The following is a 26,240-nucleotide window of genomic DNA, read 5'->3' on the forward strand; positions in this document are numbered from 1 at the left end:
CACCCGCCTGCCTGGACAGCAGGGATCACTTGTCAATCAGCTTCACCCATTTTATGCATTAGAAATGACGAGACTTGCAAAAAAGTCACACATCATTCTGTGTTAGATTTTTTTTTTTTTTTTTTTTAGGATTCTTCAACATTCGTATGTTTAAACTATCCAAAATATAACTTCAAATACAGTTCCAAACAACAGCACCATGAGGAAGGTCACTGGCTTGATGACAAGAGACATGTATTGTACAAGCTATTTCTTCCAGAGGAGTTTGTCTCCTTATCAGCAGAGCATGTTAATGCTTATGATAATTGTATTTATTTAAGTATATTAAAATGAGATCTGATTTGTCACTGCTTCTCTCATGGCTTCGCTCCTACCTCTCTGAGGCTGGATTTGGCTGTTGAAATCGTTCATGCTGCTGGCTTACCTAAGAAAGAGGAAGCCAATGAAATTTCGTATTTCAGGCACTTGAAATTTTCTCTCTTCCTGGCCTCCCCTCCCTTCTTTTCCTTCCTTTCAGTTTGCCCTGCCCACGATGCTCACTCTGCCTCTGCCTGGTACCCAGACCACGTCCATGGCCTGAAAGTCAACACTGGCAGGAAGCCCCTTAGAAAGCATGGGCAGGGGACATGTGCAGAATTTGAGTTTTTCATTAAAAAATTTTTTTTGTCATTATGATGACTTTGGATTTGCAAGAACTGATTCCTGACTTACTTTATATTATTTGGATTGCTAACATTACCGTTACCAAATTAGTAGTAATGTTACCTGAAAGACTTAATTTCAATAGACATTTCTTGAATTCCACTGATCATTAAAGCAAAATTTGACAGAAATACATTGTCTGTTTCTTGCTGTTTTTGGTGGTGTCCTTGGTCGGTAAGTAAGATGTTTTCAAGGTTAAAATAAAATTGCTAAACTGTTAGTGATAGCACATCTTGATGTTCAGGTTTTGACTTTCATTTATGTTAACAACACTAATAGGAAGCGCATACTAATTTAATTAATATGAATTGAGCAGCCAGTGAAATGTTTCATAGTCGTAGCATATGTTCATCTCATGATTTCTCTTTGTTTTAGCCAAAGTCATACGCTTGCTATCAAAAAATTATGCTGGAAGAATTGTAATGGAAAGACTGAACAGAATGAAGGAGAAGGTGCTGAATGGTTACAGTTTGCAAGCTGTGGTGAAGATCACACTGTGAAGATACACAGAGTCAACAGATGTGCGCTGTAGTGGACCTAGTGACCACAAGCATACACCCATCAGTGTCTGCAGAGTATTTATCATGTAAATGGATAACCTTTCTTTACCTCGTTCTTGCATCGAGTTTCGTTTTTAAGCCTTATGGCAGTAGTCCTTATATGAGTCTCAGACCCTCTGAAATATGATGGAAGCTACAGACTCTTTTCTCAAAATGTTTATATATGCACATACTCTCAGAACCTCGTCCATGCTTTCAGGGATTCAGACCTGCATCTGTGTGTTTCTGATTGAGAGCTTCTGCCCCTCCTTTCTTCATGACCAAATTTGCCTAATTTTGTGTCATTTTCATCTTCTGTTTTCATACGCTGCTGTTTGGGACATTTTATTATTTACTGCCCTCTTCCGAGGGAGGACCTAAAAAATAAAGAGATAAAACCCAGATTACTCAATTTTTATTTTAACAGTTTTTGTAAATAAACGGACCACACAAAGTGTGGTCTTGACCCCTTCCTCCCAGTACATACCAGCCATTCTAGGAATTTGGCAGGTGGTTGTGAGTTTGAACTGCAGTCCCTCCCTTCTATTCCTTCAGGGTTTGACTTAAAGTAGAACATAGCAGCATTTAAAATGACAGATGAAGGGGCTTGGAAAGTAGTATTCCGAATCATCTGAACCTCTGTGAGGTCACGTGGATGAGTCACGAGAGGAAGGCTGAAGTCATGAGAGTGAAGGATGTCCCCAGGGGGAGTGAGCGGTAGGAACAGACAAACATGCCAGAAAGACAGTATTGGGTGTGCCCGTAGAGGTTTGGGAAGTGGGCCACCAGAGCTGAACACTCGCTCGGGAGCTGGATGGGGAGAGCTTCAGAGAGGGTGTGGGAGAGCCTGCAAAGCTGGAGGCATCTGACCCTGTGGAAGCGAGCCACCTGGCAGACTGCCCCTTAAACGCACACCGTACGTAATAAATGTGCTGGAAGAGGGAGGGGCACCGTACGTAATAAATGTGCTGGAAGAGGGAGGGGTGGGAGTTTATGCTGTTATCTAACAGGACATTTTGCTTCCAGAGGAGTTCAGTGATACTTAGTCTAAATGAAAGTTTTTAGAGCAGAACTATCTGCTATTTTTAGTCCAACAGAAATACAGTGTAAGCCACCTATGTACTTTAAATTCTGCTGCTGCTGCTAAGTCACTTTAGTCGTGTCCGACTCTGTGCGACCCCAGAGATGGCAGCCCACCAGGCTCCCCCGTCCCTGGGATTCTCCAGGCAAGAACAGTGGAGTGGGTTGCCATTTCCTTCTCCAATGCATGAGAATTGGAGAAGTGAAAAGTGAAAGTGAAGTCGCTCAGTTGTGTCTGACCCTCAGCGACCCCATGGACTGCAGCCTTCCAAGCTCCTCCGTCCATGGGATTTTCTAGGCAAGAGTACTGGAGTGGGGTGCCATTGCCTTCTCTGTAAATTCTTATCATACCCACATAAAGTAAAAAGAGGTGTAATTTATTTTGATGACCCATTTGTTTTAACCCAGTATATCCCAAATAGGATCATTTTAACAGACAATATAAAAGTTATGGAGATATTTTACCCTTGTATATAAATCGTTGTATCCTACAAAGTGCAGTTTACATTTAGAACCCGTCTCAGTGTGGACTGACCACATTTCAAGTGTCTGCTAGCCACTTGTGGCTACTGGCTATACCCATATTTGGACAGTGCAGTTCTGAACTACAGAATCTCTATAAACTTGTCTTAGACCTTTAGTGGTGTGTGTGTGTAAGCACACGTGTATGAGCATGTATGCACCAAGGCAGTGAGCACCTCAGCGTCTTAACCACAAACCAGGATGCCCTAAAGTGTGATTTCTCTGCTAATCCGGGGAAGGATCTGGATCTCCCCATTGGAACACAGTAGTTTGTTCAGATGCCTCGCGTGTGGGACTTCAGAGCACTCAGTGGACTTAACAGTCCTTTGGAACGTTCTCCAGCACACCCTAAGTTCTGAAAGCAGTCCTGCCCTTGGGGAAGCCGAGTTCATGGTTACTGTTTGACCAGTTGTAAATAGTTTTCCCAAGTTGTCCTGAAGCATCTGTGTCATTCAGTTTCAGTAAATGTTCCCAGGAGCTTCATACACACACATTGTAATTTTACCATGATGGTCTAGTCTTTTTAAAAATTCTGGCTGCGCTGGGTCTTTGCTAGTCTTTCTCTAGTTGTGCACAAGCTTCTCGTGGTGGTGGCTTCTACTGGTGTGGAGCACGGGCTCTAAGGCACTGGCTCAGTAGCTGTGACCCACCGGCTTAGTTGCTCTGCGGCTTGTGGGATCTTCCCAGACCAGAGGTTGAACCTGTGTCCCGTGCATTGGCAGGCAGATCCTTAACTACTGGACCACCTGGGAAGTCCACGATGGTCTTAATCTGTTCTTCCTGGAGAACACTTTGAACCGTACTCTGGTAGTTCGTAGCATCTAAAGCAAAGGGACAGTCTTGCAGCTTTGCTCTGGAGGCGCTGAGGAGTATTTCAGGATTACATACCTACCCTTGCCGGTTTGCCCTGATCATTTCATTTCTCTGCCTGATTTACGGCATCAAAGTTCAGATTGATGCCAAGTGTCAGTCTAAGCAGTCTCTTCTGACCTACAGGACTTTCCTGGAAGGAGGCGAGGTGGTTGGGTTGTGTTCCCGGCAGTGTTTATCTTGGACAACTAAGAGTCAAATCCCTGCCTTCCCAGCAGCCTCGGGGGAAGCAGCTGTGGTTAGTGATTCCAAAGACAGATGGGGATTGGAGGGAGACTGCGCCAATTCGGGGATAAAATAAAAGGACAGAATCATCCTCTCCTAAGTGAGAAATCCTCGCCACTCCAGAAAATCCTGTAAGGATTCTGTGGTCTGTAAGGAAAATGCAAGGTCTTCTTACCCACTCTGTACAAATCCTGTGTACTTCTCAAGGGAGTCTGGGTGAGGGTTGGAACCCGGAGGTAAGGAATCAGAGTTGTGTTTGAACCCTGGCTCACACTGGCTGTGTCTGGGTAAGCTTTTCTCGTCTCTGTAAGTGCAGATAGTATTAATAGGTCAGTCTGACCTTGATTCAATTCTGTGAAAGAAAACGCAAAATGTTCTTTTTGGCTTATTGCAAGAATGAAGTTTTCTGTCTAAAAAGGAATCTAGGTAGGCAGGGCAGGTTGGGGAGGGAGACTTCTCAACATGATCAGGGCACCCAGGCTCTTTGCCCTCATCCTCAGTGTGTGGCTTCCTCACTCCAGGATGGCTGCTTGGCCTCCTGCCATGATCTTTGCATCCCAGCCAGCAGAAAGGAGGAAGGCATAAGAGGCTTGCCCCTAACTTTAAGAAAACTTGGAAGTCCACACAAGTTCTGGTTAATCTCTGTGACCTGAATTTTATCTTGTAGCCGTATCTCAAGAGAGGCTGGAAATGAAATCTTTATTGCAGGTGGTTCTTAGCTGAGAATTGAATTGCTGTATTCTGGAAGAGAGGACAAATGTTAGTCTCATTTCATAAAAAGTAACCACCTTGTAGGGTTGTTTTGAGGATTAAATGAGCCAATGCCTTAAAAATGCTAGCCCCAGGTCTAGATTTAGTAAGACACCAATAATTGGTAACTGTTAAAATTAAAGTTCAGTTTGTGTCACCTCCATAGAGCCTTTCACTTCAGTTCACTCGCTCAGTCATGTCTGACTCTTTGCAACCCCATGAACCGCAGCACAGCAGGCCTCCCTGTCCATCACCAACTCCTGGAGTTCACCCTAACCCATGTCCATTGAGTCGGTGATGCCATCCAACCATCTCATCCTCTGTCATCCCCTTCTCCTCCCACCTATCTTTCCCAGCATCAGGGTCTTTTCAAATGAGTCAGCTCTTCGCATCAAGTGCCCAGAGTACTGGAGTTTCAGCTTCAACATCAGTCCTTCCAATGAATATTCAGGACTGATTTCCTCTAGGATGGACTGGTTGGATCTCCTTGCAGCCCAAGGGACTCTCAAGAGTCTTCTGCAATACCACAGTTCAAAAGCATCAATTCTTCGGTGCTCAGCTTTCCTTATAGTCCAACTCGCACATCCATACATGACTACTGGAAAGAGCCTTTCCATAGAGCCTTTATTTCCCCTCATTTCAAGGATTCTTTCTCTGAATTCATAGTATTTTATTCTCATTTTCTTTTATGGCCTTTGTTGCTTCCTGTCTTTATTAGTGTGTATCTTAGTCTGTCAGTTGTGCCCAACTCTTTGCAACCCCATGGACTGTACCCACCTGGCTTTTCTCTGCATGGGATTTCCCAGGCACGAATACTGGAGTGGGTTGCCATTCCCTTCTCCAGGGGATCTTCCTGACCCAGGGATCAAACTTGGGTCTCCTGCATTGCAGCTGGATTCTTTACTGTCTGAACCACAAGGGAAGCCCATATATCCTAAGAAGTATCAATTAGATACTTTCTGTGGTAAGAAAAGTTTGTCTCAAAAAAGATACAGGGAATTATTAGCTCATGTAACTGAAAAAAGTCCAGTGGTAGGACAAAGCACAGGGGTACTTTGACCAGGACCCTGTTTCCCTGTCTCTGATTCTCAGCTCTGCCCTCTCCATGTGTCAGTCTTCTAGGGCTGCCCTTCCTCATGGCTACAAGAGGGATGGGCGCAGCCCCTGAGGTGACAGATTGCCTTGCTCATGCATATCAAAAAGAACAAACCCTTCACAGTTCTCTGGTGGTCCAGTGGTTAGGATTCAGAGCTTTCACTGCCAAGGGTCTGGATTCAGTCCCTGGTCGGGGAACTAAGATCCTGCAAGATCTGACAAGGCCAAAAAAAGGAATAAACCCTTAAAAGTGAAGTCCCTAACTTTACTCTGAGTGACCCCTCTCAACGAACCACAGTGGGCAGAGGAAAGCACATGGAGTGGCTGGAGCCTGCCCACCTGCTGTAGCAAGAGCGTGAGATCACCTGTTCTGGGGCTGGAGGCAGAGTCAGCCCCATTAGACCCACATGGGGCTATTTGCCAAAGCAGAGTCGGAGGGGCAGTGGGTGCTGGCTAGGTAGTGAGAGCCAAGTGTACAAGCCTATGAAAGCCTAAACATCAGGGCATCTGATTTGTTTTCTGTAGCATCTAGCACAGTTTAATCTATCTAGCACCATGTACTGTGAAATAGTTGCTGAATTTGAGAATAAGTTTGATAACACGGCTGACTGGTGGGGGAGCATTCTCCAGTGTAAGCCACCAGTCAGTAAAGGGAGTAATTGGCATCAAACCCTTTCCCTGCCTTGGTGGCATAAAGAGGGGACAAAGAGCAGGAAGAAGATGACAGCGTAGAGGGGAACAAGAAGGGAGTGGTCTGGCCTTGTTCATTCACTCCTTGAATGAACAGGGAGAAGCTAGGACCCCAGGGAAAGGGCCTCAGGAAGATGCCTGCTGTGGGTCCACCCACCCTTTCGCTCCTGTGGTCTGCCTAGTACTGGGTGGGGTCAAGGGGGTTGTTTTGAACATGAGTTTGGATATAATAGAGCCCTGTTCCCAAACATGGTGATTTTGAGCTGCCCTTTCAGCTTCTATTCACAGAGAAGGTCTCCTGTCAGTCCAGGGGAGGGAGCTTCCTGGGGTTTTCAGATCTTTCTTTCCACTGCTCTCAAGTTATTTCTACCAGAGCTTCCACCCTACCAGGCTCTGCTGAGAAACCAGCTCCATTGCTGTCTCTCTTACTTTCTGCTATGCAACAGTGTGCATATATATATAATTAATTTATATATAAATAAAAATTATATATATATATTTACTTGTTTATTTGTCTGTATCAGGTCTTAGTTATGGTTTGAGGGCTGTCAAGAGTACATGGGCTCAGTAGTCGCAGAGCTGGGGATTAGCTGCCCCATGGCATGTGAGATCTTAGTTCCCTGAACAGAATTTGAACCTGGCTCCCCTGCATTGGAAGGCAGATTCTTAACCAATGAATCAGCAGACCCTCTTCTGATTTCTCTGGTACCAGGATATCTAGATCATTGTTCTCATTGTTGGGGAGGTATGCATTTCACTTCTAGCAGGAAACACTAATTTCATCATCCAAATCAAATTCAGCCTCCTCTGAAACATCCACCCTCATTTTACCTGGCAGGAAATATGATTCATTGTAATTGGCAGCCTCCAACTATCTCTACAATCAAGAGGCCTGGGGGGTTTTAGCCAATAGAAAAACCTCTACCCTTCCTCACCATTTAAGACCAGGCCATTATAATGGAGTTTCCATCCCCACCCAGACAACGGACATGATCACTTAGGTCACTGCATAAACGACCTCACCAAGCAAGTTCAATAGTCTGATTAGTCCTCATCCTAACTGGCTTTTCAGGCTTCGTTACCACCAAGGTGCTCTGCTCTGGCTCTCCTCCCATCTCTGACTGTACCTTCTCACTCATCAGTGGCACGGAGGCAGATGACTCCTAAATGTCACTGTCCCTGGGAGTTTGACTCTTCCTTTGAACACTTCAGAGCTCCTGGGATGACCTGTCCACAGGCCCCTCCCATGAGTTGTGTCTCCAACTGACACTGTCTTTCCTGAGGCTGGGGCCTGAATTTTCACTTAGATGTCCTGAACTGAGCTCCATCTTGGTTCCAATATATCTGGACTGCCAGGGGTCTCAGACACACCTCTTCCCGTCTCTCCTGTACCCCAGACAGGCTCCTCAGCACTGGAGGGTCTGACAGCTCTCTCGCCTTCCTCTCCATTCCCTCCCCTCATCTCCACCCTGGAGCCTGTGCTCCAGCCTCAACCAAGGTCCTGCTTTGGGAATATTCTGAGCCTTCTGTGCCTCTAGGCCACCGAACATGGAATGCTCCCCGCCTCCCCCTTCTCCGGACTTTCTGGAGTCCCAGGTGAGGGAGGCTCAACCTTCTGAAGACAGGCCCCTTCTCCAGCACTCTGCAGTATGGAGCGGTGATCTGGTTGCGGACCCATCTTCTTCACTGTCCGGGGGCCTCTCAGCCCAGAGGCTGCCTTGTGGACTGTTGTCTTCCCAGCGCCCACCAGGTTCCCAGCATGGAGCAGCTCCCCAGTGGACACTGAACGACTGTCCCTGCCAGAGTCCGTTTTCATCTGCAGTAATTCAGCCTTGGACAGTTGCAAGAGGACCACCCCACCATCTGGCCTGGTCACAGTCTTTAGACAGCTTGGCTGAAATCACCTCTTTGGGGCACTTTCTTGCTCAAAAATCTTCAGAATGATATTCCAGTCCCTTGGCCTGACTTACAGCCTTTCAAAACCCACCCCCAAACCCGCCCTACCTCCTTCCTTGACCTCCACAGGCTCTAACTCTGAGAGGCACTCACGGAACTGTTTCTAAGCGAGCACATGAATGAATACTACATGAATGAAAGTCTTCTGTAGAGTGGAGATCCTCGAGAGTGGAGCCCATTGCCAGGGACCGTAGCCTGAGTACAGAGCCAGGCTCAGTGGGCTGGATCAGGGACAAAGCCCCACCAAGGGGGAGGGACAGGGCTCCCTCACCTGTCTACCCAATCTGGCTATGAAAGGGAAAGTGTTAGTCGCTCAGTTGTGTCCAACTCTTTGCGACCCTGTGGATTGTAGCCCACCAGACTCCTCTGTCCATGGGATTATCCAGGCAAGAATACTGGAGTGGGTTGCCATGCCCTCCTCCAGGGGATCTTTCCGCCCAGGGAATGAATCCACACCTCCTACCTTGCAGGCAGATTCTTTACTGTCTGAACCACCACACATATTTTTCATGGTTCTTGGTGAGAGAGGGTCGTCCAGAGGATCTGAAGAGTTGTTTCACTACCAAGTTCTAAACTTTGGGTCCTGAGGCTGGTTGCCAGGACCTCAGGATGGACCAGACCAGGCTCTTGCAAGGTCCTAGGGCCAGCAGCTAGACCAGGGAGGACAAAGCAGTGGCAGGTCTGTAGCACAGGAGTTTATTGAATGATGCATATGTGTAAGACATTCACTGGTGGGGACTGGAGGTTCTACTTCAGGCGGGGTAGGAGTGAGCAATCTAATTTCTGACAATCTCATTCTGGCAGGAGAGGCCCAGGGAATCTTGGAGACTGAGGCTCCTGAAGTCCCCCTCCACCCTGCCCTCCCTTCTTCACTGTGGCCCAGGTCTCAGGCTTTTTCCTTTGGGGTGCCTTCCCTGGACTCCTGGTTGGAAGTAGCTCCTTTCTCTCCTCCCTCCTGCCATTCTAACCTGCATTCTGAAGCCAAGCAACAGGGCACTCAGCCCCTGCTGTCTGAGTCATGTCCCTACGTGGCTGTAGGCACAATATCTTCACATCCTCTGGAGCATGCAGGGCCCTGGGCAGAACCAGGAGCTTAAGGATACTTCTTGACTAAAGGGTAGTTCAGTGGTTTTTAATGATCTTAAGCGTTCTACACTGTACATCAGAGGACACAGTTGACAGAGTGAAAAGGCAACCTACGGAACAGGAGATAATATCACAAATGATGTATCTGATGAAGGGTTAATATCCACACTATATAAAGAACTCCTATGACTCAATTTAAAAAAAAACCAAAACAACCAATTCAAAACAGAAGGGGGGCAAAGGGTTTGAACAGACAATTCTCCAAAGATGATATATGAATGGCCAATAAGCACCTGAAAAGATACTCAACACCAGCAATCAGTAGGGAAATGCAAATCAACCCCATAGTGAGAAGCCACCTCACACCCAGTAGGATGGCTTTACTATAACGACAACAAAAATCTAACCAAACCAAATAAAACCAGAAAGTAAGGACTGGTGAGAATGTGGAGAAATTGGAACCCTTGTGCACTACTGGTCAGAACGTAAAATGCTGCAGCTGCTATGGAAAACAGTGTGGTAATTCCTTAAAAATTAAAAATAGCACTACCATATGATTCAGCAATTCCACTTCCAGTTATCTGTTTGAAAGAACCGGAAGTAGGATCTCAAAGAAATGCTCACACACCCATGTTTATAGTATTGTTTATAATAGTCCAGCAGTGGAAGTATTCCAGTTGTCCATCACTTTGGATGGGTCAAAAAATATGGTATATACCTACATGTGTGTTAGTTGCTCAGTCATGTCCGACTCTCTGCGATACCACGGTCTGTAGCCCACCAGGCTCCCCTGTCCATGGGATTCTCCAGGAAAGAATACTGGAGCGGGTTGGCATGTCCTCCTCCAGGGGGTCTTCCTGACTGAAGGATCAAACCTGGGTCTCCCACATTGCAAGTATATACCTATAGTGGAACCTAAACATATATATATACATACACACACACACATATATATACACATATATATACACACACACATATATATAGCAGGTATATACCTATAGTGGAACCTAAACCTATATATATATAGATGTATATATATACACACACATATATATATACATATATACCTATATACACATATATATACACACATACATACACACACACACACACATATATATAGGAAGTAAACTAAGTAAGTGAAGTTGCTCAGTCGTGTCTGACTCTTTGCAACCCCATGGTCTGTAGCCTACCAGGCTCCTCTGTCCATGGGATTTTCCAGGCAAGAGTACTGGAGTGGGTTGCCATTTCCTTCTCCAGGGGATCTTCCCGACTCAGGGACTGAACCCGGGTCTCCCACACTTCAGGCAGATGCTTTACCGTCCGAGCCACCAGGGAAACCTATATATTATTCAGCCTTAAAAAAGGTGAAGTCACTCAGTCGTGTCCAACTCTTTGCGACCCCATGGACTGTAGCCTGCCAGGCTCCTCTGTCCATGGGATTTTCCAGGCAAGAGTCCTGGAGTGGGTTGCCATTTCCTTCTCCAGGGCATCTTCCCAACCCAGGGATTGAACCAGGTTCTACTTGCATTATAGGCAGACACTTTACCGTCTGAGCCACCAGGGAAGATCCTTAAAAAAAGGAAATTCTAAACACATTCTACTATATGGACATCATGCTAAGTGAAATAAGCTAGTCACAAAAAGACAAATACTGTTTGATTCCACCCATAGGAGGTACTTAGAGTAGCCCAATTTTTGTGTACAGAAAGTAGAATGGTGGTTGCCAGAGGCTGGGGGAGGGGGACGTGGAGTTCTTATTTAACAGGCACAGAACTTGTTTTGCAAGATGAAAGGAACTCTGGAGATTGTTTGCACAGCAGGTGGATAAACTTGATACTACTGAACTGGGCACTTAAAAATAGCTAAGGGACTTCCGAGGCAGTCCAGTGGTTAAGACCCCAAGCTTCCAATGTGGGAGTCATGGGTTAGATCCCTGGTCAGGGATCTATGATCCCATATGCCTTGTGACCAAAAATAAAGAAAAAAAGAGCTCTGGCTTCTGAAGAAAAAAAAAAATTCTTAAGAGGGTAAATTTCATGTTATGTATATTTAATACAATTAAAAAAAAATTTTTTTAAGGAGTTCTGACTTGGCCCATTCAGATTGTTTCCTAGCAAGTTTGTCTTAAGCACCCTTGTGGATTTCTGACTTGTTACGCAGCCATATAACACCTTGAGGAGAAGCACTCCGTCCATTCCCTGGGAAATGACCTAGGCTGTCACTCCTCAGGGTGCAGTTCGTGGACGCTAACGTCAGTATCACCCAGGCTAGTTAGAAACCTAGAACCTGTCCCACTCCTGCCAAACTTAATTAGAATCTGCGTTTTAACAGATTTCCAGATAATTCTTGCAGGTTAATTCCTGAAAAACTTGTCCTCAAGGAGAAGAAGGGCATTAAAAAGAGGGGTGAGGGGAGCACCACCCCCCACCATTCCCCCAACTTATAGGTAGGGAAACGGAGGCCGAGATGCCCAAGGTTCCTGCTCCAAGCATGGCTAGAAGGTGTGGCACAGGCAGGTGGGTTGGGTGATGTTGCTAAGGAGCAAACGGGGGCACTCATCCATCGATGCATTCATTCCTTCCACAGTAAGATCCTAGGGATTCTGCTGTGAGTGAGATGAGCCAGAGCGGTCTTCAGGCAGAGCCCACCCAGGTGCTACAGCCTCTGTACCCAATGCCTTCAGACTGGGCCACAACAACCACCACTTCCATGCCCCTCCCTGCCAGGGTCTTTCCCAGATCTGGTGCTGGGGGCATGGTCAGGAGGGCTGGCTCTCACAGTGGGCCACTGGGTCCTCGGGGGTGCTTTTTATACGAGCAGAGGCTAGTCCAGGGAGTCTGCTCTGCTCACTGTCATGCATCCCAAGGCGACCGCAGGCCTGGCGGTAGCACAGGCAATGAACTTGTCTCCTGGGCTCCCTTCCCACTGCAGCTTGCTTGAGGGCTGGGACAGGAAGGAAGGGGGCAGAGCACAACTGTTAAAAGAATGATGAAACTATTGACAGGAACAGGATGTAACAAAAACTGGTTAGAGCCTCCTAGGCACAAGATGGCGGACAACTTGACCTTCAGTAGACCTTGAGCCTCATACACTCACTCTAATACATTAGCCTCTGCTAAAGGGCACACCCACCAGAGCAGTGGCAGTTCCATAAAAGGCCAAAAAGTGGCTGCTACCCTAGTTCCCGAAAATCCCTGCCCCTTCTCCAAGACAGAATATTCCTTCCACTCATTAGCCTATGAAATGACCCAGCCCATAAAAACTAAGCACCCCACACTTCCAGGCACCTCTCCCACCTTCTCAGACAGCTCACACTCTGTCTATGGATTGTGCCTCTAACTAAACCTTTCATTTTCCTGTGGCTTGCTCTTGAATTCTTATCTGCATAACCTGCCCCGAGGATAGATATGAGCTTGACCATCCTCTCATGCCCCATTTTTCCTACGACAGAGCCAGTAGTTCATTCTTGGGGCCCCACCGTGGGTCTCCAAGGACCGGAATCTGAGTCCTCACCTTAGCTCCCTCCAGACTTTCAGGCTTCCCACAGTGGGTTCAGCACAGCCCCGGCTTGGTTCTACACCTGCGGCGCCTTCCCTTCCCTGGGGCTCCAGTACTTTTCACTCCATCCTGGGAAGCGGCCCGCACCCGCCCACCCGCTTCCTCATTCACTTCCGGCCACGCGATTCGCGCACCTGGGTGTGACCCGGCCCTCCGCACTGGAGGCAGTGATCCCCTCGGATACAGGGCCCTGGATGGAGCGGAGGCGGAGCTTTTGCTTGGGTAGCACTCGAACTACCCGGTTCCGAAGGTACGCACCTGCCTGCTGCTGCTGCTGCTGCTAAGTCACTTCAGTCGTGTTCGACTCTGTGCGACCCCATAGACGGCAGCCCATCAGGCTCCCCCGTCCCTGGGATTCTCCAGGCAAGAACACTGGAGTGGGTTGCCATTTCCTTCTCCAGTGCATGAAAGTGAAAACTGAAAGTGAAGTCGCTCAGTAGTGTCCGACCCTCAGTGCTCCTCCGCCCATGGGATTTTCCAGGCAAGAGTACTGGAGTGGGGTGCCATCGCACCTGCCTAGACTTGATTAACCAAACTCTTGGATCCTCGGTCTTTTTCCTCTTTCACCTTTTGCTTAGCCGCATTTTCAGAGACGCCGAGCGCACGCCCCACTGGGGAGCCGCAACTCCGGACAACGCCCTGGCAAATGCCCCGCCCCGCACCCTGGAGTTCCTCCGGGGAGAGTGAGGGTCCCGGGCGCTGCGCTGGGCTCGGGCCAGAGAGAGTCGGGCCGGGAGGATCTCCAGGTTCCAGGATTCCCAGCAGCAAAAGCAGTACATTGCATCTTCCATCCGCCTGTCCGTGGGACCGCAGATACACTTGAACTTTGCGTTCCCAGGGTCTGGGGGCATCTCCATGGACTGCGATGCAAGGCAGACAACCACGGGCACTGCTTCCCTGGTCCCCAGGTGGGAAAAGGGCAGAAAGGGGTGAAACTCCGTGAGTCAGCGCAGCCGGGGCCTGCCGGGCAGGCCCGGAGAGGCGCCGCCCCTCGGCGGGGACGCGGTGCCACTGGAGGGCCAGGAGGCGAGGCCGGGGCGCGGCGGGGCGGAGTCCGCGCGGGCTGGCCCGGGCGCTTCCCGGCCGCTGCCTGCTTGGACGGCGCGGCGGGCAGGCCTGGGTCATGGCCGGCGGGGCCGCGCACCCGGGAGCCGAGCTGCTGCCCTTTGCGCGGTTCCTGGACTCGAGCCTGCAGCCTCTCGTCTACGGGTACGGCGGGGGCAGCCTGCACGAGCTCCGGGCGCGCGAGTTCGGCCGCCTGGCAGGTGAGACCGGCGAGGGGAACCTGTGTGGGGCTGGTGGGGGATACGCGGTTTCTAGAACCAACGTGGGGGAGGGTGAACTTTTGCTCCCGGTGGAAGCAGCGTTACCTCACTGGCGTCGCATCTTGAATTGAAAGACCCGGAGGGATGTGTCCACGCGCCCTCTTCATGGACGCGGCTCGCTGGGGTCCTACCTGCAACCCCAAGGCTTGCTGCTCCTTAGACTTCCAGTCCTGTGGGACCGACATGGTCCTTTGCCACCTGTCTCTGCCCTCCGGGAACAAGACTGAGGATTCTTTTGCTTTTGCTTTTGCTTGCCCCAGAGACTCCCGGCTCTAAAAGTCCAACTGGAGCCAGGGTTGCAAAATGCAGGAATGTCCGGCAGCTGTGACTGTTCGTCTGCTCGCCCGGGGGCGGGAGCGGTGCTCGCGAGGCCAGCGTGCGGGGTAGGGACCGCGACTCTGCGGGCGCACAGGATGGGGACCGATGGGCTGCGCTCCAGACTCTGGGTTGCCTCGCAGCAACTTTTCTTTTCGAAGTCTCTTTTTTTTTTCTCACTCGTGTAGGTAAAACAATGCCTTGGAAGTGCAGCTCGGTGGGGGACCTGAAGAATTAGCAAACCGTGCAATTTGAACTTTTTAAGTACAGGACGAGCTTGTATATTGGACGTGAGGACCGGGATCACATCGTGCCTTCGAGTTCCGCAAGGCGGAACAGGCAGTTTAAATTGGAAGTCAAGCTCCATGTGGCCCGCGGTCCTCCCAGCCCATTGCTGCAGGGCGGGAGGGGACCACTCGCACTGGGTCGGGACTCATCCTTTTGCCGGGGACTTTGTATGAGGGGCTTCGCCAAGCGTTAGATCGGCGTGCTGGTTGAACTGGGAGGGATGAGGGGTAAGGGGCAGGACGTGGCGCCGGGCACCGGGATTTGAGGTGTACTTATTCTGGGCTTCCCTGGTGGCTCAGACGGTAAAGAACCTGCGTGCAATTCAGGAGACGGGAGTTTGATCCCTGGGTCGGGAAGATTCCCTGGAGAAGGGAATGGTTACCTGCTCTAATATTCTTGCTTGGAGAATACCATGGACAGAGGAGCCCGGTGGGCTACAGTCCATGGGATCGCAAAGAGCAGGACACGACTGAGCGTCTACCACTTTGACGTTCTTTCACTTTATTCTGTCTTGGTGAACAGTGTCGCTTTCCAGCTTGTGACAGAACAGCAGCCAGGATGTATGTTTCATTAATCATTAGCTTTTTGCCTCAGTTTCTCATGTTTCGGAAAGTGATTCTTTTTTTTTTTTCCTCTTTTGGGAGCTTTAAGGGCTGTGGTCCAGTCTGTACTTACCTGGAGAGGCTCAAGGAGGAGTCAGGGGCCCTCTGGCCGTCTCACTTCTCTCCCTGATCTTCCCAGTCCCGCATTCACCTGCTGGAGACAGTTCCCCTTTACCTTCCCCATCTCCCTCTCCTTCTCTGAATTTTTTTGGTTATGGAAACTTCCCACCCACAGAAATAGAGACAGCTATAGAATAAACACCCCACAGGTGCAGAGGAAGTGAGAAAGGTGTCCCATTCTTTTGAAGCAAATCCCAGAGGCTGTTATTGTTCAGTCCCTAATTATTTTAGCATCCCCCTCCTTAATCCCCTGATCCCCTCCAGCTGTGATCTTTTACACCCATCATTAGCTGACCCCTCCTCTCAACATCACCTGGGAAAGTAGGAAGTAGGTGTCTCTTTGTTTCATTCTTGTGTCTCAGTGAACAGCACGCTTTTCCTCAGGGTAAAATTTAGGATCCCAGGCTGGCCTTAAGTGCCCCTTTAACATCTACTCTATTTGTGGTAGTGTTTTGTGATTATCTATCTGTCATCTATCTATTTGGTACAATTTCCCAACATTTCCTCTGCATTACGATTGTGGTAGACATTTGTGGACTAAACTCACCCTTCCCATCACTGGGAGTCTTGGAAAATATCCCACCTTTTTTCACATGGAAACAAATGAACAAGCAAGAAGGCAGGGAAAAATAAGCAAACCAAAATAACTCAAGATTCCCCCTCTTCTTCCTTCCCCTGACCCCTATCCACATCCCCTCAAAGTTTTCCTGCAGGTTTGAGAATTTGTCTGGTTAAGTGGTTTGCTCTGGATAATTAAATGCTTAACCTTTAAGTGCTGAAATATTTCCCAACCCATTGGATGGGAACATCCTTGTTTTCGTGAAGGGAGCTTGTTGATTCCACAGATGTGGTTCACGTGGTTCTTAAAGCCTCTGGGTGCTGATTGATGGTCACTCACCTTATGTGGAACCGAGAACTGAAGTTACATGAGCCAGAGCAGACCCTTGAAGACCTAATGCCAACTAGTTTAGGAGTCTTTTGCCTGTTTCTTCCGATAATAATGACAGTGCACCGTACCTCTCCCTATGATGGGTGGACAACAGCCTTTCTTTTGGTATGGTGTCTTTCTTTTTCTGAATCTTCAGTAAATGAGAACATTATTTGAAAACTAATGTTTTGGATTAGGTAATACATTTAACATGGTACCAGATTCAAAAGGTGCCAAAAGAGGTTGAAGAATGGCCAGGGAGCCCCCACTCTCATTCCAGCTGCAGCCACCGTGGCCATCCCACAGTCAACTGCTGCCATTTATGTTTTGTATGCCTTTCCAGTGCTTGGCTATGTTTATATATATGTGTACATGTTTGGTTTTTTTTCCACATGGTTGAGCCATGACATTTCTTACCACCTGACATAATTTACATTTATTTATGGTCTTTCTCTGTCACTAGCATACGGCTTCTATTTTGTCTTGTTATGTTCCCAGCACTTAGAACAGTGCCTGAAACAGTAAGTGCCCCAAAATATTTCTTGAATATGAAAACAGTCAATAAACTAGGAATAAAAGGAAGTTTAATCAACCAGATAAAGACCATCTACAAAAAAACCCACGGCTAACCTCATACTTAAAGGTGAAAGAATGAAAATTTTACCCTTGAGATTAGGAACAAGGCAAGGAAATCTGTTCTTACAACTTCTATTCAGTATAGTCCTAGAAGTTCTAGCCAGGAAAATTAGGCAAGAAAATGAAATAAAAGTCATCCAGATTGAAAAGGAAGAAGTAAAATGTCTCTACTTGATGAGAGTGTAATCTTGTATACAGAAAATCCTAAAAAAAAAATCCACCTGCAAAACAGTTAGAATTAAAAAACAAGTTCAGCAAAGTTGTATAGATCAGTATACAAACATCAATTCAATTTCTATATGGTATTAATGAACAGTATGCTGGTGAAATGAAGAAAACAATTCCCAAAGCCTCAAAAAGAATAAAATACTCAGTAATAAATTTATCAAAAGAAATATAAGACTTATCAAAAGAAATACAAAACTACAAAACATTGAAATAAAAGAAGACCTAAATAAATGGAAAGACATTTTACATTCATGGATTGAAAGACTTAATGTTGTTAAGATGTCACTACTCCTCAAACTGACCTAAGACTCAATGCAATTTCTATCAAAATCCCAGGTTTTTTTTTTTTTTTGACAAGTTGATCCTAAAATTCATATAGAAATGCAAATGATCCAGAATACCCAAGGCAATCTTGAAAAAGAACAAAGTTGAAGGGTTTACACTTCCATAAAAGGAGAGGTAAGTAAGATTTATATAAAGTTACAATAATTGAGACAGTGTGGTATTGGCAGAAAGATAGACACACAGACCGATGAAGTAGAATTGTGGGTTGAGAAATAAGCCTGTACATTTATGGTCAATTTATTTTCATCAGGATGCCAAGACTATCCATCCAATAGGAGAAAAAAGAATATCTTAAATGGTGTATCTACACACCAAAGACTGAAGTTGGACCCCTCTTCAACACTGTATTTAAAAATTAACTCAAAATGGATCAAAGACCTAAATATAAGAGCTAAAAGTATAAAACTCTTAGAAGAAAGCATAAATATAAATCATTAGGATTAGGCAATGGTTTCTTATGACAACAAAATTACAAACAATAAAAACAGACAAATTGTACTTCATCAAAATTAAAAACATTTTTTTTTCAATGAATACCTTCAAGAAAGTGAAAGAACAACTAACCAGGGAGAAAACATATGTCCACACAAAAGTTTGTACACACATATGTACATCAGCATTATTTATAATAGGCAAAAATAGAACCAAATATTCATCAGTAGATGAGTAGTTAAAATATGTGGCATTCCATAAAATGGAATACTCTTCAGTCATAAAAAAGGAAGTTCTGATACATGCTACAATATGGATGCCCCTTGAAATTGTTATGCTAAATGAAAGAAACCAGACACAAAAGCCCACATGTTGTATGATTCCATTTATATGGAAAGTCCAGAATAGGTAAATATATGCTGTGCTGTGCTTAGTCACTCAGTCATGTCTGACTCTTTGTGACCCCATGACTATAGCCCACCAGGGGATTACAGTCTAAGGGGCTTCTCTAGGCAAGAATACTAGAGTGGGTTGCCATGCCCTCCTCCAGGGGATTTTCCCAGCCCAGGGATTGAACCCAGGTCTCCTACATTGCAGGAGGATTCTTTACCCTTTGAGCTTATAGAGGCAGAAAATAGATTGGTGATTGCCAGGACTAGGGCTGGGTGGATTTGGGGAGTGAGTAGTAATGGCTGTGGGCTCTCTTTTTGGGATGAATGAAATGTTCTAAAATTAGATATGGCCATGGTTGCACAACTATATAAATATACTCAGGACTTCCCTGGTGGCTCAGATGGTAACGCGTCTGTCTAAAATGCGGGGAACCTGGGTTTGATCCCTGGGTCGGGAAGATTCCCTGGAGAAGGAAATGGCAACCCACTCTAGTACTCTTGCCTAGAAAATCCCATGGACGGAGGAGCCTGGTGTAGGCTACTGCCCATGGGGTTGCAAAGAGTTGGACACGACTGAGTGACTTCACGTTGAATATGAATATACTAAATGAATATACTAAACTGTGAACTTTAAAAGGACAAACTTTATGGTATGTGAATTAATCTCAATAAAGCCATTATAAAATAAATGAAAATTTTATTCCACACAAAGCAAAAATATTTGTTAAGTACATGAAAGAATGAATGAATCTATTCACATGTATGTTCTTGAAAACATGTCTTGGAGTTTGTTCCGTGGCAGTACTTACAAATTACCAGATGGAAGTATTCAAGTTCTTTATTTTAAATACATAGACAGTGCTGCACTGAATGTCCTCATTGACAGGCCATTTCACAATTTATAAGGTAGATTTCAGGAGGATGAATTGCTAGGTCAAGGAGAGTTTGCATTTTGAAAGCATAAGTGACATTGCTAAGTTGCTGTTCATAAAGAAGTGGTACCAGTTTTCCCTCCTACAGCCATGTCCCAACGGGCCTGTTTGCCCACACCTCGCCCACACAGTGAGTTATCCAACCTTTTGATCTGAGGCAGTCTCATTGGTAAGGCTTGATATCTTGCTGTCATCTAAATTTGCCTGTCTCTATTTGGGGGAGAGACTGGAAAGGTTGCCTCCATTCCCAGGCATCTCTGAAGCCTTCAGAGCTGTTAAAAGGTTGAAGACTGTGGAAGTCACTGTGCGGAAGCAGAATCAGGGCTGGACAGCCACAGAGGCTGCATGGAAACTCTGGAATAGCATGTGAATCATAGTGTGAAATAGCTTTGCCATCCTGAATCAGGGACATCTGCTAGGCTCCTCCTCCTTCCCTACGTGGGCTGCTCCTCCAGGCTCAGAAGAGATCTGGTTCATCAGGAAGGCTCTCAGGGCCCTAAGTGTCGATAAGTGCTGAAGTGCAGTTCCTCCACTGCTCATGACTTTACTTGGATTAAGAATCACACATCAACAAGGGAGGGTTGGGGAGTGGAGAAGGACTGGCAGTTTGAGATTAGCAGTTGTAAACTGGCTTCCCAGGTGGTGCTAGCGGTAAAGAACCTGCCTGCTAATGCAGGAGACATAAGAGACTCAGGTTTGATCCCTGGGTCAGGAAGATCCCCTGGAGGAGGGCACGGCAACCCACTCCAGTATTCTTGCCTGGAGACTCCCATGGACAGAAGAGCCTGGTGGGCTACAGTCCATAGGGTTGCACAGAGTTGGACAAGACTGAAGCAACTTAGCACTCATGCACAAACTATTATATATAGGATGGATAACAGCAAGAGATCAAAGCAGTCCATCCTAAAGGAAATCAGTCCTGAATATTCATTGGAAGGATTGATGCTGAAGCTGAAACTCTCATACTCTGGCCACCTGATATGCAGACCTGACTCATTGGAAAAGACCCTGATGCTGGGAAAGACTGAGGGCAGGAGGAGAAGGGGACGACAGAGGATGAGATTGGTTGGATGGCATCACCGACTCGATGGACATGAGTTTGAGCAAGCTCCGGGAGTTGGTGATGGACAAGGAAACTTGATGTACTGTAGCCCATGGGGTCACAAACAGTTGGACACAACTGAGTGACTGAAGTGAACTGAAACAGCAAGATCCCACTGTATAACACAGGGAACTGTATTCAGTATCCTGTGATAAACCCTAATGGAAAAGAATATGAAAAGAATATTAAAAAAGAAGAAGCACATGTCAAGATGCTGGGCGAATCAGTGTCCTGTTATGTCTAAACACATCAAATGGGCACAGGCCAGGTTCACACAAAGCAGATCTAGATAAAGTGAGTGAAATACCTCTGAAAATAATCGCAGCTTTATTTTGTATTTTCTTTCAGGAACTGTCTATCTTGACCATGCAGGAACCACATTGTTCCCCCAGAGCCAGATTACAAGCTTCATGAAAGATCTCATGGAAAACGTTTATGGTAAAGAAAAACACAACGTAACTGATTTTTTGCATTGAGCTTCAGCCAACTATCAGGTTGGCCAAAAAGTTCATTTGGGTTTTTCTGTCCCACCCTGAACGAACTTTCAGGCCAACCCGATACATTCAGTTGATATATCTATTGCCTAATAAAATGTCAGGTGGACGAGGCGGAAAGTGCTGAATACACAGTGCTGAGCAAGCCCCTCATGAGAGGGGGTCAGGCAAGCACCTAGGGTCAGTCCCATAGCACATGTGCTGCTGGGTAGGAGATACTGGTTCAGGGATACGCGGGTAACCTCCAGAAGAAGGGGTTGGTGTCAGGGAGGAGGCCTGGGATACGTAGGTGCTGCATTTGGTGATGGGGTGGCCCTGTGGGGCCAGCGCAGTGCAGAGGATGGGACAAAGGGGAACATGCACTCATTCACTCCATCAGTGTTTATCAAACCGCCCTGGTGTTGGGAGCATCATGTTGTAATGGGAACAAAGTAAATACGTTCCCTGCCTTCGTGGACTGCGGTCTAGAAGAGACAAGACCTCAATCAAGTGATTCCACATAAATGTAAAAAAAAGAAAAAGTAAAGTAGTGTAACACAGAAATAAAGTAAATTGTTAACGGCGTGAAGGGCTGTGACCCAAAGACCCCAGTGCCTGGGGGGCTTTGTATGTGCAGAGTGACGGTGAGTTGGCAGTGTGGCGATCAGGGAAAGCTTCTGCAGGAGGGGGCAGATGCTGGAGGAGGAGCAGGAATTCACTCGGAAAAGAGGAGGAGAGGGCATTTCAGGCAGAAGCAGCAGCATGTGCCAGGACCCTGCAGTGGTTTTAGGAACCAGCCCCCAAACAGGGAGGGGAGGAGAACAGTGGAGATGTGAACAGAGCTGGTTAGGCGTGGTATTCAGTTCACTTCTTCCACCTGGTGGGGATGTGGAATCTACAAAATAGCCCAAAGGACATGGCCCAGAATCTATCCTATAGCCCGTGAGGAGGAACTTAGTTTAATGGCTCAACTATTATTATTTTGTCTTGCTTGAGTGTTTTCCTATCTTTCTGCACTTTTTCACTTCTCTGATTAAATTTACTCTTTGGAACTCAGGGGAGGCTGGATCATACATTATTATTATTATTATTATTATTATTTTGCTTAACTCTTTGAGACACTGAAGGAGAGGGTATTGGAGGAACACACCAGGACAGACCATGAGTAGTGACCCTGCGGCTTTGTCTTTGTAACCTTCCAGGTAACCCTCACAGCCAGAACATCAGCAGCAAGCTCACCCATGACACGGTGGAACAGGTGCGCTTCAGGTGAGCAAATCAGGGCGCCCGCCTGCATGGGTGCCTGTGGGTGGATGGACTTCCTACCAGCTGCCCACGTCCCACAAAGGTGCTGAGTTCATTTTGGGAAGACTGTGTTCAGCTAAATGGCCACACGTGCACGCTGCTAACCACCGGGTCAGAGGTCAGGAAGGTGAGCGAGAGCAGGTGCAGAGCGAGAGCAGGTGCAGAGCGAGAGCAGGTGCTATGACAAGCACAGGCAGGCGCCTCTGAGGTATCCAAGCTGTTGTGTGTGGCTCTGGGCTGGTGCCACCATTCCTGGAGGTCAGAGTGACAAGGAGTGACCCTAGTTCCTAAGTCTTGTTTTCGGGGAGAAGAAAAGTGCTTTCTCTGGCTTTTTCCTTTACGTATTTCAGATTTAGACATCTTGGTTTTTTCCGTTTCTCCCCTCCCTTTTACTAATATTTGCACATAACAAATTTTGCAAATAATTTAGGTGGTACCTAAAGATACTTGACTCAACACAATTTCAAATTATTTCCTACTTGAAAGTGACACCTTTTGCTATAGGATTGCCTGTGTTAAAAGCAACTTGAAACAAGTTGATGGCTTAGAACTTGTTATGACAGAGCCAGACACTAAACCAAGAAGTGGTGTTTTCAGTTGCGTTTAAGGTAGCTCTGGATTTTGTCTTATCCACTTGGGGGTGGGGATTTGGGCGGCTGGGTAATTTTGCCAGTTTGCACCTCTTTGCATCTCTTCCCACAGCTTCCTCTGCCCCTGACCTCACTTCACCATTGTGGCAAAGCCTATCTGTTTTTTTTTTTTTTTTCCTAGCTATTAAGATAGAGAGGGGGCTTCCCTGGTGGCCCAGTGGTAAAGAATCTGCCTACAGTGCAGGAGACGCAGAAGATGTGGGTTTGATCCCTGGGTTGGGAAGATTCTCCTGTGGGAGGAAATGGCAACTCACTCCAGTATTCTTGCCTGGAAGCTTCCATAGACAGAGGAGTCTGGTGGGCTACAGTCCATGGGAGTCTCAAAGAGTCAGGCACGACTGAGTGAGCACTCACACATAGACACACACATGGTGGAGAGACGTCTTATTAAGTAGAAATACAGCTGCCTCTGAGCGTTTAATGCACACGGAGACCGTGGAGTGGCCTGATGCTGTGCTTCTTCCAGGATCCTGGCGCACTTCCACACCTCCCCGGAGGACTACACGGTGATTTTCACCTCCGGGAGCACGGCTGCTCTTAAGCTGGTGGCAGAGGCTTTCCCGTGGGTGTCCCCAGGCCCGGAGGGCAGTGGCAGCTGCTTCTGTTACCTCACCGACAGCCACACGTCTGTGGTGGGCATGAGGAAGATCACCGCGGCCATGAACGTCTCTTCCATCCCCGTCAGGCCAGAGGACATGTGGTCGGCCGAGAGACAGGACGCGGCTGCGGCCGGGGACCCTGCCGGCCAGCCTCCGCATCTCTTCTGCTACCCGGCCCAGAGTAACTTTTCCGGAACCAGATACCCGCTGTCCTGGATAGGCGAGGTCAAGTCCGGGCGGAGGCGCCCTGCGAGCCGGCCTGGGAAGTGGTTCGTGCTGCTGGACGCGGCCGCCTTCGTGGGCACCTCGCCTCTGGACCTGTCGGTTCACCAGGCCGACTTTGTCCCCATCTCCTTCTATAAGATCTTTGGCTTCCCCACCGGCCTGGGCGCTCTGCTGGTGAATAACCGCTTGGCTGCTCTGCTGAGGAAAACCTACTTCGGAGGAGGCACGGCCGCTGCGTACCTCGCGGGAGACGACTTCTACGTCCCGAGAGAGTCGGTGGCTGAGAGGTAACCTGGTGATGGGAGCGGCTGCTGAGCGTCAGCATGGCGGGGGCCTGGCGCGTGCCACCTGTAGGACTGTGCAAAGGACGCGGGGGTGGGCTGGAGCTTCCACAGCAGGCCTGTGAAGCCCATGTGTGGGCCTCTCCACAGCTGTGGGGGAGCAAGGGCTTGCTGGTAAGGGCTGTGAGCTGAAGACATAAAGGTCTTCCAGGGGTAAGGAGAGTCAGCACCAGGCCTTTGCCCACAGCACTACCATGAGGGGAAGCTACTGAAGCAGTGACTTTTTTTTATTATAATTTTTATTTTTTTTCAATTATGGAAGTATGATAACTCAGGCTTCCACGGTGGTTCAGTGGCAAAAAAGCTGCCTGCAATACAGGAGATGTGGGTTCAATCCCTGGGTCAGGAAGATTCCCTGGAGAAGGAAATAGCAACCCCACTCTAGCATGCTTGCCTGTGAAATGCTATGGACAGACACGATAATACAATAATAAGAGACTTGGAAAATACAGAACAATGTTACATGTAGTTCCACTGTATATTGCAATTATTTTTTTAGGTAGATAAATTAAGATTTTTTTTTTTAGTTGGAGTTTCAATGTCAAACTCTCAAAAATTAACAGAATGAATATACAGAGAAGTAGAAGGATATAGAAGACCTAAAAAGCACTATGAACCGATTCAAGAAGCACAGCATCCCACTCCAGTATTCTCACCTGGAGAATCCCTTGGACAGAGGTGCCTGGTGGGCTATAGTCCATAGGGTTGCAAAGAGTTGGGCACAACTGAAGTGACTTAGCATGAAGGCATACAATTTTTGCACAACAGTAGGATACAAATTCTATTCAGTTCCCATAGACTGTAAACTTGGAGATACTGGAACATATCCAAAGACATAAAACAAGGTGCTGAAGCAGCGATTTAAGAATTTGGTACCATTTGGCACAAGTGTGCACACGTGTTGACAGCATGGCTGTATTTCAGCAGCTTGAATCAGCTCAGCTTGGTATCTGGTCAGCAGGAGGAGTCGGTCAAATGAGAGGCTACCAGATTCAGGAGCGCTGCTAACAGCAGTCTCTATGAGCACTCCCCACCCCGGGGAGCGGTGACCAGGGAGGTTTGAGGGCTTGCAGCTCCTTGCCTGGGTTTGGTGGTCTGTGTGTCTTTCTCAGGGTGCAGGGGAAGGTGGAATGGGTGGTGTCCAGGAATCTCCCAGATGGCAAAGGCTGGGGCATGAAGATTGAAGGTATGAGCGGGTGGAAATGGCAGCCGATCCAGACTTCGGCGGGGGCCAACATCGGGTGGTGGCCAGGTACCATGAAGTGGGGCCAGGACCTGGTCACTGTGCTGGGGCCTAAGAAGGCCACAGGGCCTGAATGGGAAGGGGGTTCAGATCCCCCACAGACCCAGGTCAGACTGGAGGGTCCTGCAGGAAGGGGCGTGGCCTCGGCAGTAGGGTCATAGCCCAGAGTGTAGGTCTCGGAGCTGGACTGCTGGGAGGTGGCTCCACCGCTACCCGCCGTGGGAACTGGGGCCTGTGATTTGACCTCTGCCCCTCATGTTTGTCCTGTAAAGTGCATCTCTTAGAGGGTACAGTTCTTTAACACTAATATAGGTGAAGCACCAAGACTGAGTTGGCATCAATACGTTATGAAGCTATCTGATGTCTCTTTTATTTAGAATTTCTCCATAGACAGGCAGTTCTAAAAACAGGAATTCTAATGTAAAACCTCTTGAATCCAAGTGTGATAGTGTAGCATGTAATGTAACCAAGTGAAAAGAATGACAGGCACACCATGTAAATTAAAGGCAGAACGAAATAACAACTGAAATTTTATTAAGCCAATAGGGGCACCTGAAGGTGAGGAGGAACAGGGCTGCTTGTTATAGGCGGGGCGTGGGTGTGGGTGCGCTGCCTCTTACAGTCTGGGTGAATTGCCTTCTAGCAGGTGCTGCACCAAGATTCCCAGATAGCTGAATGTA

General features: G+C 47.5%; 2 protein-coding genes and 2 long non-coding RNA genes across 8 annotated transcripts in view; 2 read left to right on the forward strand and 2 right to left on the reverse strand.

Moving 5' to 3' along the window:
* ELP2 (elongator acetyltransferase complex subunit 2) overlaps positions 1–1,643 on the forward strand; it is a 46,986-nt gene extending 45,343 nt beyond the window's left edge. For both annotated transcript variants that reach the window (XM_045164050.1, XM_045164049.1), the window contains one exon: positions 1,078–1,643. In XM_045164050.1, coding sequence (XP_045019985.1) covers positions 1,078–1,234 — 157 coding nt within the window. In that variant the 3' untranslated portion in view covers positions 1,235–1,643. The remainder of the gene's footprint in view (positions 1–1,077) is intronic.
* On the reverse strand, positions 101–4,983 carry LOC102409482. The gene is made up of 2 exons (XR_327254.4): positions 4,114–4,983; positions 101–1,618 (listed from the first exon to the last, which is right to left on the reverse strand). It is a non-coding gene; the product is annotated as an uncharacterized LOC102409482 (long non-coding RNA).
* The window catches only part of MOCOS (molybdenum cofactor sulfurase), a 70,747-nt gene continuing 46,289 nt past the window's right edge, over positions 1,783–26,240 (forward strand). Inside the window, exons 1-4 of one of the 4 annotated variants that reach the window (XM_044934655.2) lie at positions 1,783–2,157; positions 21,073–21,162; positions 22,400–22,466; positions 23,619–24,263. In XM_044934655.2, coding sequence (XP_044790590.2) covers positions 21,135–21,162; positions 22,400–22,466; positions 23,619–24,263 — 740 coding nt within the window. In that variant the 5' untranslated portion in view covers positions 1,783–2,157; positions 21,073–21,134. Of the gene's footprint in view, positions 2,158–13,196; positions 13,330–13,466; positions 13,988–14,126; positions 14,345–21,072; positions 21,163–22,399; positions 22,467–23,618; positions 24,264–26,240 lie in introns of those variants that run through there. The other 3 variants (XM_044934654.2, XM_044934653.2, XM_006054978.4) reach the window with 3 other exon arrangements.
* Positions 11,554–13,158, reverse strand: LOC112581378. The gene is made up of 2 exons (XR_003105913.3): positions 13,035–13,158; positions 11,554–12,464 (listed from the first exon to the last, which is right to left on the reverse strand). It is a non-coding gene; the product is annotated as an uncharacterized LOC112581378 (long non-coding RNA).

Source organism: Bubalus bubalis, chromosome 22 (assembly GCF_019923935.1).
Source record: "Bubalus bubalis isolate 160015118507 breed Murrah chromosome 22, NDDB_SH_1, whole genome shotgun sequence".
Lineage (NCBI taxonomy): Eukaryota > Metazoa > Chordata > Mammalia > Artiodactyla > Bovidae > Bubalus > Bubalus bubalis.